The following is a 22,457-nucleotide window of genomic DNA, read 5'->3' as shown; positions in this document are numbered from 1 at the left end:
TCTTGAATTTTGCTTAAAACAAAATGGAAACAATCAACAAAAATCAGGCCATGATCAGCTGTGTTTTAGAATACGCACTAAATGGACGCTTTATTTGATACGCCTGTTCACCTGCTCAATGAATCCAGGCATTGAACTGCAGGAAGGTTTGCTGAAGTTCAAACCCGGCATTGAAAGGGGGAAGAAAGGAGATAAAGGTTACTTTAAATATGTCATTAATTTGAATGCCCATAAAGTGATCTAATGGGACTTTTACACATAAATGTCTCTTAATGATGTTCAGAGAAAAACATAGAAGCCAGCAGCTGTGTAGATGGAAAGGCCTTTTTTTAATGTCAGAGGTCAGGTGAAAATGGGATAACTGTGACAAGATGACAAAAAGGCAACAGTAGCTTAACACTCTTTACAACAAAAACTTGTGGAGTACCATATCTGAACATACGAGATTGCTAATTGTTTAGATACTATATCTGTGAGGTATTTGGGAATTCTTACTTTTTAATGGAGAATAAATGTTCCAGAAAGTAAGATAAAAAAAAAATAAAAATCTGTGTTGTTTCAATGCCAAAATAGGTGACGTCAACCAGAATCAACTTTTTGATTAAATCCTTGTTATCAAGGCCGTTATCGTGAATTTTTATGTAGTTATAATGTGGGGTCCATATTTACTAAGGATCCGAAACATAAAGACATTATCAGTACTTGAATTATTTATCACCAGTCTTATTATTATCGCAACATTCACCATAGCAATCACATTTCTTCCTCCTAACACGCAGCCCTGGTACTAGGCATGCTTATGCTTTTATAACCACAGTGAACAGGGTCCAACCCTTTTCTTGCTCGGTTTGCCAAACCAAGTACCAGGTGAGTTTGAGACTCGCTGTTCTCTTAACTCCTGGGCCCATACTGGACGATAACATATGAAGACTCCTGAATTTCTGTTGTAGATTTTTGGTTTTTGTTCGGCACTGCAGGATCATCAGCGACCCGTCACCCTCTGAAACCTTCCTGGTGACTCTGGGGACTCCTGCCTTCAGAGTGACTTCTGAGTTGCTGGATTTGCCGGTCTAACACAAATCTGTTTTCGAACCTAACTTACTGCCAACTATACGCTGTCCATCAGTTCTTTTTTTTTTCTTCGTGATGCTTGTTCATCCACTGATTCATAGAAAATTTAACAACGTCGTAAGCATAGTCATATTCAGCTGAAACGTGTGTAATAAAATCAATACAGTCATCCAGAATTCTTGATGGTTAAGGAAATTACAATAATGAGCTGTGAATGTTAGCATCCGCCGGCTGCATGCCTGATGACCCCAGGCTGAAATCAATGGCGGTCCATGTCGATCAGTGCAGTGTGCAGCTTCTGTGCACCAGTTTCTGTGTGCAATGTGGCAAAGTTAGCAGAACAACCAAAGATGTGAATATAATTTCAAACAGGACTTCTGCGCAGCAGGTCAGGGGGACACATGTAGGCAATGGGAGGACAATCCGATCACAGACTGTGCTTCTGACAACTACCAGTGAGCCTATTTATTATTTCAGAAGCAGGCTTTTTTTTTCCCCATGAGGGGAAATGGTCTGGAACATCACTTGAAAACTTTAGCGAGTTTTTTACGCATTTGGGCATGCAAGAAAGTCTTCACAGATGACACTGGCTTTACTTCTAATAATAATAATGACAGGTTCAGATAAGCGGTAAATATTTTTAACATTAGTTCTAGGTTATTTTATTTTTTACGGTTCTGGTCTATCATGTCAAACATTTTCTTTATGCGGAGAATTTCCACATGCTTTCCTCCCATGTGCTTTCATTCCTCCTGATTTTGCTTGATTGGCTTGACGGGTCAAATGTGAAAAAAAAACACAGAAAAAAATCCAGGAAGTATAATATGACTGTGTTTATGTGTGTGCTTGAGGGATTGATCAGATGATTGCGGTTCTCTCTCTTTTTTTTTTTTTCCCCGAAGCATCTCCATGTGATGCTGATGGAAAAACAGTCTGTTTGTTGAGGTCACTCATATGATTGCTGTACAGGAGTGTGAAGAGTCCTATAACCCCCATGTTTGAGACCACTGGAGGTTCAGAAGACTCCAGTTCACACCGGAGCTGACATGAGAGCTGTCGACTCTGTGTGTTTTCGGCCCTCGTAATAAGCTCCGCGAATTAGTGACAGCTAATTCGCACTGTGACAGTGGGAGTCTTGCCACCCAACAGGAGCGGTGACACCGCTTCTGCACGTGTTTTGCACCGAAGCATGTCGGGTTTTAGGCGGTCGGAGTCACGCAGAGTTGTTCCGTCGTTGCTCGTTTGAGAGAGTTTGATTTAAAGAAGGGAGGAAAACCAAAGCTTCCCTTCCAATCATCCCTTTCCAGCAATGAAAGCATTGCTTTGTTGCAAAAATCACCTCCAATCTGTGAAAAAAGCTATCATTTACACAATCTCAAAATAGTTTTCCCAGTTTTTTTTTTTTTTTTTTTCCTCAAGCGAGAGAGAGGCAGCCTCCAGACAGAGTGGGAGAACTCAATATCTTCTCCTGAGGTTGCAGCTATTGATAATTTGACACCGACTCAGTAAATTAGACTTGTTAACCATCCCCATCACTGGGCTACATTGATTTCCACATTTAAGTTGTGCTGTACCGGGTGTATTTTCATGGCTTAATCTTAAGTATCTCTTCGTTAGGCAATTATCTTTAGCTTTGCTGATGCTACGTTTGAGTGTATGAAAACTGATGTTATCAATCTGAAATATTTGCAGTTGCTTTTACACATCAACTTATAATAGATGCAAGTTTTCAAATTATTTTTCTTAAAGAAGTTTAAGCAGTTTTATTTTTTTCCGTGAACAATCACTTTGTCTTATATAATGGGCGGTATTTTATTATTTATTTACAAAGATTTAATTGTATTCTGTTCATAAGAGTGCCATTCTGCTCCAATTCTGCTGACAAAAACTGAACGTATCTGGGTTGTAACTAAAGAAATGTCAATGGATATTTTTGGCAGATACCAAATCTCATGTTTAGAGGGATAAATATAGGCATGCTTTGCATACATTCCACTCACAGTGTCCCATTCAGAGAGGGGAGGGAGGAGAGAGAGAGAGAGATTGTGTCTTCTCTCTCACACAACACGCTTGGCCGGTTAATACTTTGTTTTCACTTCTTATCTTGAGATGCACTGATCCGAACTCTCTGATCTCTTTTGACTTGCTGATACCTATTTTGGTAAATTCTCGTTTCTCTCCAGTAATTATTTCATTTATAAATTTCAAAATAGTCTGCCTTGTCTTGCATTCATTTTAGTAAAAGAGGCACTGTCACACTGTGTGAGAGAGAAGAATCAGTTAGTGTAAAATAGGGCTTTACAATTATTTTTTCAGAAAGCAATATGAATACAGAACTGACATTTTTAACTATCTTTATCTTTTATTAACAATAACACACTGTTATTGTTAATAACAAAATATCCATATGCAAAATATCCAAACCGCCATGGCTGTTGTTAAGCAAACTCAGAATGAGAAATCAGATCAACTTTGCTGAAAGTTAATATTATCTTCTAAAAGTCTCTTTGCTTGAAAGAAGCCATTTGAATGAAAAGATAATAATAAAATTATCTTTTATTTATTAAAAGATAATTTTAATAAACTTTTAACTCTTTATCAAGAGTTAAAAGTTTCCTTTTAACTCTTGTCATTTCTAGATGCAGCACTCTAGAAATAACAAACTAGCTAACTTTCAATTTTCTTTATTCATTAAGAATATCAACAATGAAATAAAAAAGGTGTGCCAATCAAATTTTTAATTTTGTAAACCTTTGACCTGCAGATTTTTTTGTTTTTTTCTGAACTAAAATATCACAAGAAATAAGAGCAATATTCAAAGCATTTATTTTCTACCATTCCTACCATGAGTGGTCGTTAATTGTTCAAGTTTGGAGCAGAGAGGCAGCATCATTTGGCATGCGAGCGATCCCAGTAAAGCTGTGATTTACTGGGATCTAGTAAAACCTTGTTTTACTGGGATTGCTCACGCTCAAAGACAAACAAATTAGAGCTGAAATTTAAACCAAATAAAGACAAGTTAGAGTTGACATTTAAAACTCTCTTTGCCTCTTTTATTTGTAATTTAAAGTGCTTAGCATTAGTAACTGTAAACATTTGCCTTTGTGTGTGTTGCCAGTGCAGAATTAAGACCCCCGATATTAACTCTGAGTTTTAGAGCAGCTATTATTACCATTAGAACAGCCTCTGTGTATTCTTTAGAGAATCTAGATCCTTACCTTATAAATTATAATTATACTTCCAGTTTCTTTGGTTTGGAGTTATTCTTAAAGTGATGCTTTATTGAGCATAGAGCAATATAAGATCCAGCCCTTCAGGAGTTTTAGAAATTACTATTTGAAATATAAACAGTTAGATTGTTTCTTACATTCATATTCAAAATGTTGATGTTAATACTATAAAACCGTGGTGGTTTTTTTGTTGGGTTTTTTTTAATGTGGCTGATCTAAATTACCGGTCTCGTTGTCGTGTGCTTTTTTTGTTGCTATTCGAAAGCCTTCTTCCAAAGGAAATATCGCATTTAATAACTATTCCTGAAGTCTGCGACCTGTCATTCGAATAATCGTAACATGAGCCTTTAGTGGAGACTTATTATGACTATTACTATCGCTCAGCATCCCGTCTCAGTAGGGCAACAGTCACAGTCGTTCCACTCTGGCTTTAAATCTTGCTTCCGTCCATCCTCCATCCTGGATCTCTGGTCTGGAACCCATTAGAGCAGGAATCTCCAGCAGCGCCATGATTCCACATTAGCATTGCCTACCCTGTCTCACCCTGACAGGAAAGAGACACTGCCTTAGTGCCAAATAGACCAAATATTTCACTTCAGTCACTGGGAAGTCGTTGGAAAAGTGCAGGTTTGTTGAGCGAACGCTCCTCTGGAAGAGAACTAAGAGAACTGCTCACCAAAGGGCGCCGAATGTAATCGTGGGGTTCCAAATATCTCCTGCTAAATCTGTCTTAATTTTTTTTCCTCAGGATGGCAGAGGTGTCACAAGAGGAGAGACTCCAGGTCATCGCTGTAAGTTATATCCACATGCAGACACACACGAACACACTGCCTGTTTCTTCCCAGCTCTTGCAGGCTGCACATCAGGCAGGCCACACGGTCGGACGGCTGTAGAGACAACAAATCATCGCTGCCTGTCGAGGTCTGATAGGATGACTTAATGACTCAACCTTTTAGAGCCCATCTTCTCCACCCATTAGTAGGCATCCAAAGCTAATGGTGTAGATACAGCTCGCTCCTCTTTTTTTTTTTTTTTTTTTTTTTTTTGCTGTCTAACTCCTGGTATCTCACTCAGCTGTCCAATGACTGTTTCTTTTCTGCTGTGTTAAAACAAAACAAACCAAAGAAATACAGATAAGAAATGCATTTTTTTTTTTTTTATCAAGAAAATCATGCCTGTAGTGTTTCTAAAACGCCAGGTGTTTTTAGAGGAATTCTTTCCTGGCTGAATGATTTGTGCACCGCTTTGTATCGCACAAACTTCCAGAAATGCAAGCTGATAAGTCCAGTTTTTTTTTAAGCGTCTGGCTGGAGAAAAGCAATGCATATTTTCCACCCTGCAATTCTAGGAATTATTAATGAATTCAAGGATTTCCAGAATTTTCCTGACTCTCTAATCATCAGTGTTAACTTCATGTGGAGTTGTGTGCAAGAAATCCAAATCCTTCCTTTGAGTGACATTACAAAAGGCTCTCTTGTTTCAACTTTTTTTTTTTTTTTTGCAAGAATACGATTATGCATCTAGCAGTGTGTTTCTGTATTTTATAAAATAGTCAAAATATATGATTCTGTTCTTTTCCACTCGGTGCAGGTAGTTGCAGTCTGTCTCACCATTTTTAAACGCAGCACATATCGCCATATTAGTCAATATCTTTCCAGTCAAATCGTAACTTGTTACATAAATAGTCCGAATCGGCATAGTGTCATACAACAATCGTTTTTCTATTGTTTCTGAGGGTCAATCGGCGTTTTGCTGGATGAACTCATTTGTTTGTAGGCGGGGATTTACGCCTTGCACTGTTGGCTGTGACTCATTTTATTTTTTTAATTTTTTTTTTTATTTCTCAAAATGAAATCATTTTACAGGTTTCCATCAGGGAAAAGCAGGAAAAAAAACACGCTCACACACATACCTCGAAGCCAGCCGGTTTCTATTCCCTCAAGACCCGAACCTTGAGAGAATCCAGCTGCCTAATAAAAACCAAACGGCTGTCAACCTGTTGGAGACGCGCCGCAAAACTTAACACGAGCACTTTGCAGACTGGCATCCAAAGCCGGCCAGAGGCATAAGTAAGCCCCAAGGCGGCAGGGACCCCGAAGACCAGTTTGAACTCTCACACAGGGGACATCTTTGTGAAGTTAACTTTAAAATGTGCTCAGTTGTTTTCTTATTTAAAAAGTTTATTTTTATTTATCTATTTTTTTTATTAGTTTATATGAATGAATGTAACCTTTAAATCTCGCAAGATGTATTCTGCTTAGAGTCCTGTCTGACCGCGGGCCAGCGCTCCTCGTGCGAACAGTCGTTAAAAGCAATTGTCGGTAAAAATAAGTCGTCTCGATAATGTTGCCGGTGATGCTGCGCTCATTTTTAGTTGGTTCAAACCTCTGTGGCTCGGTTTGTGAGGGATCTTGTGTCTGTGTGTGGCGACAGGAGAAGAGGAAGAAGCAGACAGAGATTGAAAACAAGAGGAGGCAGCTCGATGACGACCGACGGCAACTTCAGCATCTCAAGGTATACAGTAATGCGCTTTCTTTCTTCCACTTGTCTGTATGTTTTTTACGTTTATACCTCGGCGAGGACAATCCTTTGGGGAGACGAATGCTACTCGGTTGGTGAGGCTGTCTTCTGTCGTCACTGCACCGAAATCTTCACCTGCTTACATTTTTGGCTCCTTGTCTTCTTTATAGACTTAGACTTAAACTTCGACATATTTTAATGTCATTGCGCAAAGAAACATAAGTAAAACTGGCAATGAAACGTCATCGCTTGGCCCCAAGAGCACACACCAAAACACAAGTGTGCCTATAATTAAATAATAAAAATGTAAATGTAAATTTCTTTATGAAAATGTGGTGAAATTTTCATTAAAAGAAAAATAAAAAATACCAAAGGAACTTGGCTTAATAACTACACGTCATAGTTACAACAGAAATGTCTGACTTTTTACGTCGGCAGCCGCTCAAAAACTCCATTTTGTTTTTCAAAATGTTAAAACAGAAGGAGAACTGATTAAAACAATACCCTGGAGAAATACTCGCACCCCTTGTACTTTTCACATTTTGTAGCTTTAATGTATTTTCAGTGAGGTTTCATCTGACAAACTAAAAAAAAATGTAGTGCATAATTTTGAAATGAAGACAATACATTTAATTTTTTTTTTTGCACACCAATTAAAATCTGAGAAGTGTCCCTGCTGAACAGAAGCATCACATGTTTGAAACATCTTGAGAAACGCTGCGATAAAACGCCGGGGCCGACCAAAGGCAGGATCGCAATGCGCATTCTGACAGAAGGCACGGTTTTAACGTTGTTTGAAAAGTACTTGAGCTCTCCACTGATGAAATCCAAATCTGTGTCATCTGCACCCCCTCACGCCTCTCTCTGGGCAGAACTTGAAGCAGGATCACTGCCGGGCAGGCCTCCGTTTTTCTTTTTTTTTTTTTTTTTAGAATCATGCTCTGTGTGAGCGCTGCTATACACCCACACAACATTAAACTCTCCAATGTTGCAGCCCAACACAGTGAGATACTCCCTCACCGCCGCTGTCATGGAATGTTCAGAATGGACCGCAGATAACGCCATCAGCTCCTCCACATGCTGTTTATGCGCGCGCACACACACACACACACACACGCGCACTTATTATATCTAAACCAAGGCTATTGTCAGTGTATGTGTCAGCGCTATCTACGCTTATTTCGTCCTGGGACAGTTCAGCAGCTTAAAGATGGGAGCAAAAGGTCGAGGTTCGTGTGCGCCTGTGCGGGCGTTTGGTGTTTGTAAAAAGTAATCGTGACCTGCGCCGTTACCCCTGCGCTCTCGCACTTTTTCTATTTTCAGAGTAAACCATTGTGAGGGTGTAGCTGTACATGCGTGCGCTTGTTTCTGTGTGCATGCCTCATAACGAGAAAAAAGGCACAAAAGAAAACACAGAACCTCCAGACAATGCAGTGAGCTTTGGCAAAGGAAACAGATTTTTGTCCCACTCCCAGCAACAGGAAACTGTTCTTACACCCACCGCACCCCCGTTTTCGTCTCACACGCAGAGTCTCACGCACACGCCGACACAAACAGGCGTAAAGGGGATAAGGGAGAAGTGTAATCACACTGAGGAGTAGCATGGGAAGACTCTTTCTGCACTGTGTGTGTCTCTTTTTTGTACACAGGCTGCATTAATATGGAAAAGTGAAAAATTACCTCATTCAACAAACTAGTTAGTGTACCACCCCCATGATTGAATCACTTTACTAATCTAGCCTCATGCATACAGGGATTCATTTCTTGCAGTGAAGATGAAATTCTAAGACGATGAAAAGACATTAGATTAATGCTGATGTTAAGCATTCGATGTTTGTCAAAATAAATCTTGATTTTCACCAGCTGAAGCCGTTATTGTGAATATGTCATGTTCTAGACAAACATAACTGTATAAAAGTGCACACATAATATCTTTACTAGTTTTACAACTAATGCTGGGTCATGTAAAATTAAAGAAGAAAGGGAAAGCATTAAGAAAAGTATTTCCTGTTTTGATAGGGCAACTTTTCTCTGTACAAGGCAGCACATTACTAAATCTCACTTATTAAAACTTACTAAGATTAATCCTGTCCTGGTTATTCTACATAAAGCTACGAGGAAGTACTAAAATGTTTTCCCTAAAATGCACAATTCTTTATTTTTTACTTATCGCCATGTTGAAAATAACAGCGAAAGATTCAGATACAACACGGGCAGTCAACACATCATTTTGCTACTTTATGAAAAAAGTCATCAAAAAAGTCAAACATATATCCATTCATTTGTGCATCATCTAATAGCCCTTTTTATTCCAGGGTTGTGGAGAGGTCAGACTGGATGAAACAGGCTGACTCTTTTGAAATGGGCTTGTGCTAGAAAGCTTCCCAATTTCTCCACGTTTTCCCTCAGAAGAGTTGTCAAATATTCATCAGTCGTTTGTCAGGAGCCAACCGTTAGGTATTGCAACAAGGTGGAGGTAATTGGGAACTACAGTTGCATAAAATCGCAGGGAGGCACACAGTGGGCTGTCTGCAGAGTCAATAGCTGAAGCCTTCCAAACTTTAGGAACAGTGCGTACAGAGCTTTTGTGGGATGGGTTTCAGTGGCCGGACAGCTGCTCCCAAGCATTGCGTCACCAAAGTAAAGTGCCACATGTAGTGATGTAACAGAGTAGTGGAGACGTGTTCTCTGGCGAGAAAAAGTTACTCTCTGTTTGGAAGATATGAGGGACATATGAGGGTTTGGCAGCTATCCAGGAAACAGCTTTTCTCTGAGATTCAGTGTGCGGGGTTGTTGTTCAGGAGCGGTGCTCAGTTCCTTTAATTGCAAAGAAAGAAACTCTTAATGTTGTAGCACTCCAAGACATTTTGGTCGATTTCATGCTCTTCAGTCTGTGGGAACAGTTTCAGAACGGGCCCCTGTGGTTCCGACATGACTGTGACAAAGTAACGTTCCTAAATTTGTGAATGGGCGAGTTTGCTTTTGATGTACTTGACTGACCTGCACAAGGCTGCACAAAAGGGCTGAGATTGCAAGCTGGACCTTCAGGTCCAACATCAGTGTCTGACCTCAGCAATGTACATCTGAGGTCAGAGCTATCAAAAATTCCCCTAAGCACACTTTCAAACTTTGTAAACTCCCTTCCCGGAACAGTTGAAGCTGTTGCAATTGCGAAGGGTGGGCCAACAGTAATTTAAACCCTATGGATTAGGAATGGGACGTCATTAAAGTTGGTGTGACCAAATACTTTTGAGACTCCGACTCCTCTGCTTGTACATTGTTTACTTTCAGATGTATACCGAAAAAAAAAAAAAAGTTCAAAAACGGTTTCAAACATTTCACTGAACTCCTATTAAATTGAACAACAGACTTCGTTTCGGTAAATTTGAGTGGCGAAAGACATAAAATGACTCCTGAAGCGAGACTCTGCTGTCTACAGCTGCTCGTTTCATTTGGATGCGCGCACCGGCCTGACGCGCGTCTGCCTGTGTGCACCCTGTGTCCCAGTTCCGCCCTTTGTCTGCTACGTTAGCAGCTTTTACTGTGAGGAACAATAGAACGAGACGTAGCTTCAGCACTCCGGCTTTACGACTTTTTCACGCAGCCCGGTGTGTGTGTTTGTGTGTGTGTGTGTGTGTGTGTGTGTGTGTGTGTGTGTGTGTGTGTGTGGGGGGTGTGCGTGCGTGTGTGCGTGTGTGTGTGTGTGTGTGTCTGTGTGTGTGCGTGTGCGCGCGCGTGCTTGGGTATGCATGAGTGAGCCAGTTAAGTGATGTCAGGCGTTAGAGTAGTAGGGTGTGGCGAGAGAACAAAACTGAGAGACAGCGAGGGAGAGAGAGAGAGAGAGAGATGGAGGGTGGGGTGAGTAGGGGGTTGGATTCAGTGCCCAGGAGACCATGCAGGGCCGGGGAATGAGGAGTGTTGAATTACACCGTGAGACTGTGTGCTGTAAAGCTCTGGGGCAGCTGAGTGTCTGAACCTGGATTACACAGTGGAGAAAGTGAGACAGAGAAACTAACAGGTTGAAAAGAGCAGGGGGGCGAACCAAAATATTTCCAACTTCATCCAGGTTCATGGACGTTTTACGCCTCCAGGAGAGAAACGGGCCGGGGTCAAGTCAGAGAGGGAGGAGTGAGGAAAAAAAAAAAAAATAGGGGAAGTTTAGTGTTGAAATTCACGTTGCATCATTGCAGAAGAATTCACACCGAGCTTACAAGAGAGAAAGTTATTTTTTCATTTAGCTTCTTTGTTTTTCAGTTTTATTGCTATTATTATTTTTTTCTTTTTTGTGTGTCTGATCTAACAGCTGCAAGCAAGGCACTGTTATATTTACCTCAAAGCATGTCAAGTATTCGCTTTGATATGAACTTCTCCACATGAGGGTGTTGTCAGGATAAGAATACCTGGTTAGAAACCGAGGGGGGGAGAAATGAGCGCAGTGCAAACAGCACGCGGGCAAGAGTCGGTCGTAAATAAAGTGTAAGAATAAAGCTGGTTTGTTTTCACTCCACTGACCCAGCTACTTTTTCAGTCCCATGCTCAGTTAAGTTTATTAGCAGAATTGCATGTTCGATGCTGGCAGCCTCCGTCCAATATGGCCAGGCGCCACATTTTCTCAAACTGGCGAGGCTGTTGGGTTGCAGTTCAAGAGTTCGACTGAATCCCCTGAGTGGCACCAGTCAGCAGACGAGTCGGACAGAGAAGAATCTGGTCTTAGATTAACTAAGGGGCTTGTTGCTGTGTCTCGGTGAAAGCGACACTAATCCCACCTGTACTAAAAGGCTCACAGGCTCGTCTGACAGCAACAGTGTGAGTCACTCAGGTGCTCGTAACAAGCACACGATGCAGTGCCCTGCGAAAGTAACTCATACCTCGTTCACATTTTCACATATTGTATCGCATTCACGAACTCCAACGTGTTTTATTTGTGTGAGTTTCTGCGATATACCAACACGAAGTAATGTGGAATTTGCTACAATTACAGCTGCAAGTGAGTTTTGCTCTTCTGGAGACAAAAAAACGTTTCTGACTCAAGCTGAGTCAGAATATACGGGATAGGGAAGTAAACGTTAATTTTTATGCCTTGGCCAAATCTCGATTGAATTCAAAGCTGGGCTGTAACTAGCTCATTCTAACACGTAAAAACGGTCCGATCTAAAATCTCTACTTGCAGCAGTGGTTGTGTGTTTAAGAGTTGTTGCACTGTGGGTCTTGCTTGAGGATTTTTGTGCATTTAGCTCCATTTATCATCACATCGACTCTGACCTGCTTCCAAAAAAAACCCCATTTATAAGCAAAAGCATCCAGTCGTTTAAAGACGAGCAAAATTCTTGGGCACAATCCTCATCAGGTTATCTTTATTAGATTATGCCGATTAGCATATATCTCCCATCAGACACACACTTTAGTAAGATACCATCTCGCTCTGAGCACACGGGCAGACTACGGAGCTGCTTCTGCCGTCTCTTCTTTGCAGTAGATCAGGCTCTCTCTCCAATCCCACATCACCCCTTTATGAGTCACACCGGTTCCAGGTTTATGACTAGACTTCAAGGTTGACCGGGGCATAAAATTGCCGAATTGACTTAAGACCCCTCCATTCCGGGATCTTTTAGTTTGCAAAGCATAATAAACGCGTGTAGAAACTCCAAATGGTTGTTGATAACTTTTCTGCCACATATACAGTTTTTGCATAATGCATGGTCTCATCTAAACAGAGCACCGTCCTCCATGTCTTTGCTTTGTCCCCTGGATGGTTCGTTGCAAACTGCAAACAGGCCAGATTTTTTTATAGTGTATGTCTAATAGTTGTCCTGTGGACAGATTCCTCCACCTGAGCTGCAGACCTCTGCACCTCATCTAAAGCTACCACTGGGGTTCTGTTGGTTGCTTCCCTCTCCCTGCTTGTAAATGTAGGACAATGTCTTAGTAGGTGTGTGGTTCTTTCAACTGAAATAACTAAGTAAATACAGTTTGTTTATATAGCATTCTTGATGGATAGAAGAGTACAACATTTTTACAGTAGCAAAAAGATAAAATACCATAAAAATGATGAAAATAACAGACATAAATTACTCAAAAAACCAATCATACAGACTAAACACAATAAAGTACAGAAAACAATCGAATTGAATCTCTAGCTGTATGCTTGTCTGACTAAAAGCGCTTTCAGCTGCTTTTTATGTAAAACAATATCGCTTGTGCAGCAACTGAATAGAGGAAGTGCATTCTCAAGTCCAACACGCGATACACAAGTCCAAGAGCAGGAGTACTGTTCCGATAATTCAGAAAAATACTGAGGAGTTTGGATATATAAGAATTGAAAAAGTGGAAGAAAAATGTTAAATTAATTGTGAAAACGACTGACAACCTGTTCAAGGTTGAGATATTGCTTTGCATCATAAGCCGTTAAACGACACAACTTTATCCCTGACCCATCTGCTGCGTTTCTTGGTCTTCGTGTCGCCGTTTGTTCACGACTGCTCCCTAAAAACCCCTGAGGCTTTCACAGAACAGCTGGATTTATACTGAGATTAAAATACGCACTGGTGGATGCTGTTCACCAAGTAGTTGACTTCTGAAAACAATTGGTTGCACTGGAAGTTATTTAGAAGTGTCAGACTGTCCAGACAAAAAAGTTAGATAATTATTGGCTTCATTTTGTTCATTTTTCTACATAAAAATACAAATTGTTCCTTGTTTAGAGGTATCTTGTAAGGTGGTTTCCATATACAAAAAAAAAAAAAATCTAGTCAAGATCGCCAATCAAGGGCAGACAGAGAATCTCCATTATTCTTTTTTTAATGTCATCGTAAAAAAAACACACACACACACATACAATCACATTTCACTGTTTTGTGTTTACTTGCAGTCAAAGTCACTGAGGGAGCGCTGGTTGCTAGATGGAGCTCCAGCAGAAGAGGAGACGCAGAGGCGTCTGCAGGAGGACGAGATGAAGACCAAGCTTCTGGAACAGGTCATCCTCAGGTGAGCATCTGTTTGAAACCCAAAAAAAATTGAAAAACAAAAAGTAAAGTTTGACTTGGAGTGAAAGTGTTAAAAGTAAACGTTTGTGATTTTTGTGTGCGTGCGCACGCGTGTGTTTGTGTGTGCGTGCGTGCGTGTGCATGTGTGTGTGTGTGTGTGTGTGTGTGTTTGTGTTTCTGAGCCAGGCTGGAGCAAGAAATTGAAGAGCTGGAGACAGGCGTGCCAGCTAATAAAGGTGTGGCCAAAGAAAATGGTGAGTTCTGTGTCCATGGCAACACAGCTGCAACACTTGACACGAAGAGAAAGTCACCTAATAATAGCTCCACAGATTATTAAAACGGTATATCCTCTTTCGCCTCGTGTCTCTCCACCTTATCCTGATCACCTTCTCCCCTCGTTTGTCCTCTCTCCTATGCTCTGGCGCTCCCTGTAGGTGAGAACGGAGTAGTGCAGACCTCCAGCCAGACCCCGAAGAGAGAGGTGACGGGGGTCGAAGCCAAGCTGCTGGGCCCCAGCCCTGACCAAGCCAGCGAGGACAACCCAGTGACCCTGGTGTTCATGGGCTACAAGACCGTCGAGGACGAGAAGGAGACGCACACGGCCCTGGGCATGGAGGGCGTGGACGGCAACGTGAAGGCCGAGTTCGTGGTGATCGACGACGGCGAGGGGAAGGCGGCGGACGCGGCCACGGAGGAGCAGGCCCCGCCCAACGGCAGCATGGCGGAGAAAGAGAAGGCCAACGGAGGAGGAGAGGAAGGAGAGAAGGAGAAGAAACAGACCTGCAAATGCTGCACGGTCATGTGAGATATGTGTGTTTAACTGCGTGTGTGCGTGCGTGCGTGCGTGTGTGTGTGCGTATGTTTGCGTGAGACTGACTGTGTATGGGTGAGTACACACACCTGCACCTGTGCGAGGAACCGTGTGCCATTGCATGAGTCCATATTTGCAAACGTATGTAGCTTTTTGTGTTTGTGTGTGGAAGTGTGTGTCAGGACTGATTTACAGCTACACAGTCAACATCCCAACAACGAGAGCCGACTCGAGCTCCAGCTCCAAGAACCACAAAGACTCATAAGTACACTTACTCTGTATACTTTCTCTGTATTTGACTTTTGATTTCTATTGATATTTTTCTATTTTTCTGTCTTGACCTTTATATCGTAGCCTACTAAGTGTGTTTCTCCTTATTATGAGGCTGTGTACTGTACGTTCATTGTTCTTATTGTTTTAAAAGAGAGAAAAAAACAATGTATTAGCTCTCTGGATTGTACTGCAGCCCAACTGGGAAAATTTCCGGGAAAAAAAAAAAATCCAAAACAACAAAACTATGAAGGACACAGATACTTAAATATATATATACAGATATATATATTTCTCTGTGTAGGCCTACCAACTATTTATCAGTCAATTTCATATTGCAATATTGTCTAAGACATTATTTTGAATAGTATTTTAATATATTGATATGAAATTATGTTTTATACAATGTATTTATTGCTTTGGTTCTCTGTGTCACCCTTCCACCACCACCTGCATGTTGAGGCTTGTGAGCGCCACCGGATGAACACTCATTAACAAGTGTCTGTGCTTTTCTTAGAGTCGTGCGTGCTCATATCTTTAGTCTCACAAGTAGTCCTGTCAGTAATGGTGAATTATTATAAATGCAGTGTTCGAGTAACGCATTATTATGTCTAAAGGCAAATATACGGCAAAGAGGCACATAGAGTCACACCGATTGTGTTGCGGGGTCACTTTTAGTTTAACACTAGGTCGTGGAGCACGGCAGACGCACCATGGAGGTCACCGCTTTTGTGTTTTCTGTTGTGAGAGAAGTGGATATAAGTTTGTAGGTGATTCGCACCACTACGCTGTTGCTGGAAAGGCTTAAAGTGTGGGCCACATTAATTGGCAGATTAGGATGAAAAACATTTTTTATTTTTTTTTTTTTAACACCGCCAGAACAGGCCACGATGTTTCTTTGATCTTTTAGGTAAAGTCACGTTGTTTGACTTTCGTTTTAATATCGTAATAAATTGGACCACAAACTCTCAGCGAGCTTTACACATAGCCCACTCTTTTAAACTCGGCTTAATTGAGCCAGCTGATAACAGGCTAAAACAAGTTTCTAGACCAAGAAAATTGAAAACAGTTGATCCAAATATGTAGGAAATCACCTTTGATAAGGCAAAGGTGAAAGGCACTTTTGGTGTGTTAGATGTGCTCTGGTTTTCACGTTCCTTTTCTACGAGAAAATCTGACTTAGAGTCGTCAATAAAATATCTAATGCATAGTTTATTATAAACTCACAGTTACAAATCATGGCTAAAACTTTGAGCACCACTGCTCTAGATCTTCCAGAATCCTCTTCTCATCATTCAGCCCACAGGATTTGGCTCTGGAGACTGATATTGTCTCAGAAACCATTTCTGTGTTGATATTTATCACGTTTAAAGATCCATTTATGACTCGTTTTGATCTAACTGGTGGGAGCCCAGCAGATTTTTACTTAGAAACCTCCTGGGATTTCTGAGTTCATAATTTTGTGCGCTCTTACGAGGTTCCCGAGGCATATCTGAGGACAAACATGCCCACAGCATCACAGATCCTCCCCCGTACTTGACAGTGGGCATGACATTTTTATTTTCACACATTCATGCTTAGTATAAAACGGAGTCCAACCCTTGGCTGCTTTTAGCCACTCACCAAGGACTACTGGCTCTGTGTCACATCATATTTATCCCCCAGAAACAGAAGATTACTAATCAGATGTACCTAGAAACTCTGAAAAAAGGATAAAGTCTTTTTATTATTATTATTCTTTAGTAATATTTGCTTTAAATTGATTATCATTACCAATTAATGTTTCTAAAATCCAACAATTTCTTAACAGGGAATATACTTGCAAATCAATAAATGGGTTCAAATTAAAGATTGGAGTTGTATTTAAAAAACATGTATGTGTGAGATTAAGCTGCTGCAATAAAAGATGGGTTTATTTTAGAGTTCTTAAAACATTTTTACTAGGTGTACCAATAAATGTGTCCTACACTGTAAGTAATTCTGTTCTCTCAACAGTAGGATCAATGTAAATCTAAATAAGGTAGCACTGCATGAAGCCTTGCAGCTTTGTTTATCTCACCAGTTGTTGGGTCTTTATTATTATATGCCGTCATTGTTCACATGAATGTAAACCCAGGGGTTAAATTGGGATTTTGTTCACCTTATAATGAAGAAAAGGCAAAGCTGTTCAGCTCTCATTACTAAATATTAATTTAAAAAAAAAAAAAAAGCTTTTTGTCGTTTTATGAACCAAATAAAACTTAAATATACTGTAATTTCCCTGTGTGGTTTTCAATTTTTGTTTTGTGTTTTTTTTTTTTTTTTGGCTCACTCCCAGTTTAACCCCTGACTACTTTTCAAAAGAAAAAACTCTGCAAATAGTCACACTTGTTTCCAAAAAAAAAAAAAATGGAAAAGGCTTTCATTCTTCAAATGTCAAGAATCTTTGATCTGATCTGCCTTAAAACTCAATTTAGTGAATGAGATTGTGTCTTTCACGTGTATAGACGGTCGATGCTCTCAAGCAAAATGTCAGCCTGGCAATTTTTTTTAGGAGTGCAAGCTGAAAGCCCGAAAGGCCTGCTCCCAGTTCTGACCCTGGTTTGTCTGGCTGACAACATGACATTACGGATGGTCTGAGTCAGTGATGCAACACAAACGGTCTTCTGCTCACCCACATCTTTCATACACTGTTCTCCTTCATCGTCAATGTCAAACTTGTAGCTGCAACCCCTCTATGCTTGGATATCTGCTACTTGGAGGGGGGGGAGGGAATTAACAAAAAAAAAAACGAATAAATAAATAAATCCCTCATGCTGGTGCTATGCTGCAAAGCTCCTCAATCGCCAACTTTTGTTGTTCAAACCTGTTTCCTCTTTCTTACTCAAACTGCTGGTAGGGCAGGATTCGGCTGCCCTCCTGAGAATCTTCTGCTACCTTCAGTGCCAGATGCAAGTCCTGCCTGCGTTTTTCCACCTGTGAAACGATCCCTTCGTACATTCCAAAGGGAGGTCAGCAGGTCTGGACGAATACATTACAGTCTATGCGTTCCATATGTACACTTCCACTCAGACTGTACAAACAGCATTTCATATATACTCATGTACATGTTTTTATTTTTATTTTTTCTGTCTTTTTGGCCTTTTTGCAAGGCCTGCTTATTGAATTTGATGTTTGTATTTAAGAAGAAGAAGAAGAAAAAAAAATAGACATCTGTATTGTTGGTGCCTTGTCAGGTTTGTTTGGCTGAACTTTTCCTAGACAGAGGTTTTTTTTCTCGCTCTGCTTCATGTGACCAACGACCCACTTGGAAACACTGCCTTTCTACTCTGCAGGAGCGCTCCGTGAGAATACGGTGCCTTGCACTTACTTGTATTGAGATTTTCCGCATTTTTGTCACGTTACGACCACAAACTTCAATATATTTTATCTGATAGGCCGACACAGATTGGCACATAAGTGAAGCGGGTGGCGAAGGATGCCTGGTTTTCAGATTTTTCCCTACTTTTAAAAGTAAAAAGTGTGGTGTGCGTTCCAATGTTTTTTCCGGAACCTTTTGCAACCATTTAATGGTATATCTGCCTCGCATATTTTCACTTTTTCAAACTAGCTCAAGCATAGTCAGATTCGATGGAGAGAATCTTGGCAGAATCGGTTTTCAAGCCTTACCACAGTTTCAAGATTGGATTGGGGTCTGGACTTTGGCCGGACCAACTTAATTAAGTGCATTAAAGTTCTAGATTTGTGTTTATGGCTAACTTTTTTTGTGCCTGGTGAAGATAGTATTTCCATGACATGAAGCTGCCACGTTTCGTGGTCAGGTGTAGTGTTTGGTCCACGTGATTAACGCACTTTCTTCCACGTTATTTCTGTGCGCCCTGCGTGACTTTAAATAGGACTTCTTTTGACTTTCTTCTTGCCAATCTGCCATAAAGACCAGGTCTACTAGAGCTACTGTGGATCCCTTGACTGAGTCTGTGATTAACTGTCTCCTTGCCATCATAGTGTAGGCAGATGGACATTTCTTGGTAGCTTTCCAGTTGTGTCAAACTCGTTCAGATGATTGACTGGACAGAGTTCTGTCAGATGTTTGAATCTTGGGATATTGTTTTATAACCTAACTCTGCTTTAAACTTTTCCAAGAATTTACCTTTGACCTGTCTGCTCCGTTCTTTGATTTGCCTGATGTTGTTTGATCAATAATGTTCTCTGACAAACCCTCTGAGGCCTTCACAGAACGACTGTATTTCGACTGAAATTAAATGTCACGCCGACGGACAGCTGGTTGCACTAGATTATATTTAGAGGTATCGGAGAAAAAGGGGGCTGAATGAAACATTTTGAAAACTCAAATCTTTCTTCCACTTCCAAGCTAAATGGAACTTTGGTGTTGATGTGGCACAAATAAGTCTAAATAAAATGCAGTGAACTTTGTGGTTATAAAATGACAAAATACTAAATAAGGAGTACGAATACTTTGCAAAATAGCTATGAGAACCTAACACTTTTTGACAATTTTAGATACCTGCACCTTTGTTGGAAGGTAATATGCAGACTAATCTAATGTTGGTGTCTTCAAAAAACTTTATATCCTTCATTTACTCTTTTTTTTTTTTATTACTTAACCTATTTTGTTTTTGGGGTTTTTTCTGTTGTTGTTGCATCATCCAAAGTGAAACATTTTTGAGTGGATGCAAACTTTATAGAAAAGACTAACTGGCAACCTATGTGTGTATAAATTGTATACACATGTACATTATGTGTCTATATGCATACATAGAAAATAAATGTAAATTTGGTGGGCTGAAGGTTTGCTTAGTTGTGGGGTCTCTGGCGTAGCACAGCCACAGCAAAAATATATATATTGAAAAATAAATTTGTGCTGAACAAATGCCTGTTCATCTATTATGTGGTCATCTAGATGTCCTGTCTTGAATAAAAACTACTGTTTGACAACATCAAGTCGGATACATTTGAGTGTAATTAAGCAGCTGCAGAACAGAGGAGTCAGCTAAGCATTTTGAATTTTATATCTAATAAAAATGCAAGATAATAATGATGTATTGTAGTTGTGATTTGAGAGAGACGAAGTAGAATCCCTTACTGGGCACAAATTCTTAGATTTTTGCCCCCCCCCACGCTGCTGCCTTAATATTTTGTAAAGTGCAGTGCCCAAGTCAACCCACTAGGCGGCATGCCTGCACCATTTCATCAGCGATTCAACTTGCATTGTAGTGAAATGCGCTGTGACCCGTGCGGGCAAGGTAAGAGAGATGGAGGGTTAATTAGGGGGACGACGAGAGAGCTGCATTAAACAGCGCATTCATCAGAGAGAGGGCAGATATACACTACTTCTCAAAACAAATGTAATTATGTGACTGCATTACACAGAAGTGGCACATTCAATAAATAGCTATTTAAAAACCCTCTCGAGTCCAACACGAGTGCAACACATTTAGCGTAGCAGCACCTTTTCTGCGATGTACTGGAACACAGCAACATTCAAGAGGAATGAATAACAAAGCCATTAATATGACAGCCGATAATGCTTCAAAGAAAACCAAATGTGAGACGAGACCCCTGGGAATATTGAACCTTGAGGAAAAATAAAAGCGGACGATGTCGAAAGGCTGGAATATGTTCAGTAGGAGAACGCAAACCGAAGAATGGAGCGCATATAAATCAATGCAATTAGCTTCACAAGGGTAGCAAAATCTAATTGCTGCCGTGGTATCAGTTACAGTAAATTACCTTTCCTCAGCAACTGGTTTGTTGGGGCAGGAACAGAAACATAATGCAATAAAACAATCAGAGTCATTAAAAACTGCATGCAGACCACAGCAGTGCAACAGTGTTACAAGACCAGCTGCTGACAGCAGAAGAAAAACCTCACAGTTTACCTGCTACACCACAAACAGGCTACATCTTGTCACACAAGTCAAGATGTGACCAAATGTAGACTGCTGCCAGTTCCCAAGATACATATGTTATGATTTTGTAACTTGGGGGGAGAAAACACAACTTGAAATGCTGATGTTGCATTTACCAGTGATGGCTCTTGCAGGAGGACAGCGTCATAGGCAAGCCCAGCCAATCACAATGTAGGAAATTATCTAAAGTCATCAGCAGGAAAAAGTTTGCTCCAAATGCAGCTCTTAAAATACCCTCCCTGTTCTCAGCAGAAAGCAACAAGCGCTAACTCCCACATGGACTCATGTTTATCCCCGTGGATACGCAGAAAACTAATAAAAAACTTTTTCAAGGCACAACGGACAGATAGGTCTTTTCTTTTTGTCTGGTGTGACGTATTTCTAATGCCCCTCTGGGGGCAGCTGCCCATATGTCCCATTCCAACAACAGTTACTTCAGCAGCCTCAACAAGCTTGGACTGAATTAGCATTTATCGCTAATTCAGCCTCAAAAGAGAATTGGCACAGAGAACGCATTGAGATTGTACGGTATTAAAAGCCAAAAGCAACTGACTGAGACTAGACGTTACTCTGTCACTGGCATAAAATAAAACGTTTGCAATGATCACATTTCTAGCAATACTCTTAATACATAAGAGGAGAAGAAGTATTCCTAAAATCGATCCTTGAGGAACATCACAAGCTACGGTAAGTGAACTGGGTGTGAAACTCTCTGCTTCTACACAGGACTGTGTGAGAAAGATTATTATTAAATGAGCAAAAACCATGATTAGAAAAGCCAATGCTGCCAAGTCTCAGTTTCAGTGATAGGTTCTGCATTGTCAAATGCTTTTGATAAATTAATAATAAAAAAAAGGTAGTATATTGGGAGACACTATCAGTGCATTTACTGATACTTGTTGATTTCTAGTAAAATTCTGTAAGCAATCTATCAGATAATGTCCAAACAATTCACAATTTCACAATACTGCACCTTGTAATGCATTGCTGTGTTATTATTAGTAGTAATATTATTTCACATTTTTCATGTTAACACTATAAAAGTAAGTGATTTCTGAGTGTTATTTTACAGACCAACACAAAGTGGCCTACAGCTTTAAAGCGGAAGAAAAAGCAGACTCTAAATAGCTTTTTTTTCCCAGGACGGCAATCTCATTTAGTTCCATCCATCTTCCCGTAAATTCTGTATGTGACCTACAGTGAACAGGACCTGTTCTGGGGTTTTTTTTTTCCTCCAACAATGGTTGTCTCCTTCTCACTTTCCTATAAAGACCGGATTTGTAAAAAAGACTGGTTTCCTATCAACAAATTTCCCCGACTGAGCTGTGGATCTCTGCAACCCATCCAGATCTTCCTCTCAGTAATCCTCTCCGATAAAGGAACATCCACGTCTTGGTAGGTTTATAGTTGTGCGTTGACATTTCCATTTTTGGATGTTGGATTAAACTTTGCTCCGTAAGATTTTTTATTTTCTTTTTAAAGCTTGGGATATTGTTGTGTTACCTAACCTTGCATAACGTTATTCTTAAACTGCCTGCCATGTTTCTTGGCTTCATGAAGTTATTCACTAATATTCATTAATAACCTTCTTAGGCCTTCACAGAACAGATGAACTCTATTTACTAATTACAAGACTTCTAGAGGAAAATAGGCTAAATAAAAC

At 40.4% G+C, this 22,457-nt stretch overlaps 1 protein-coding gene across 2 annotated transcripts in view; it reads left to right on the top strand.

The window, feature by feature from the left end:
• The window catches only part of palm1b (paralemmin 1b), a 31,876-nt gene extending 12,050 nt beyond the window's left edge, over positions 1-19,826 (top strand). Inside the window, exons 1-6 of one of the 2 annotated variants that reach the window (XM_017302521.2) lie at positions 4,429-4,928; positions 5,050-5,092; positions 6,735-6,815; positions 13,690-13,805; positions 13,991-14,058; positions 14,239-19,826. In XM_017302521.2, the coding sequence (XP_017158010.1) occupies positions 5,051-5,092; positions 6,735-6,815; positions 13,690-13,805; positions 13,991-14,058; positions 14,239-14,609 (678 nt within the window). In that variant the 5' untranslated portion in view covers positions 4,429-4,928; position 5,050 and the 3' untranslated portion in view covers positions 14,610-19,826. Of the gene's footprint in view, positions 1-4,428; positions 4,929-5,049; positions 5,093-6,734; positions 6,816-13,689; positions 13,806-13,990; positions 14,059-14,238 lie in introns of those variants that run through there. The other variant, XM_008399174.3, reaches the window with a different exon arrangement.
• Positions 19,827-22,457: the final 2,631 nt, after the last annotated feature.

Source organism: Poecilia reticulata, chromosome 22 (genome assembly GCF_904066995.2).
Source record: "Poecilia reticulata chromosome 22, P_reticulata-male-v2, whole genome shotgun sequence".
Taxonomy (NCBI): Eukaryota; Metazoa; Chordata; class Actinopteri; order Cyprinodontiformes; family Poeciliidae; genus Poecilia; species Poecilia reticulata.
The sequence above is the reverse complement of the archived record's forward strand: the minus strand, read 5'-3'. Positions and strand labels throughout refer to the sequence as shown.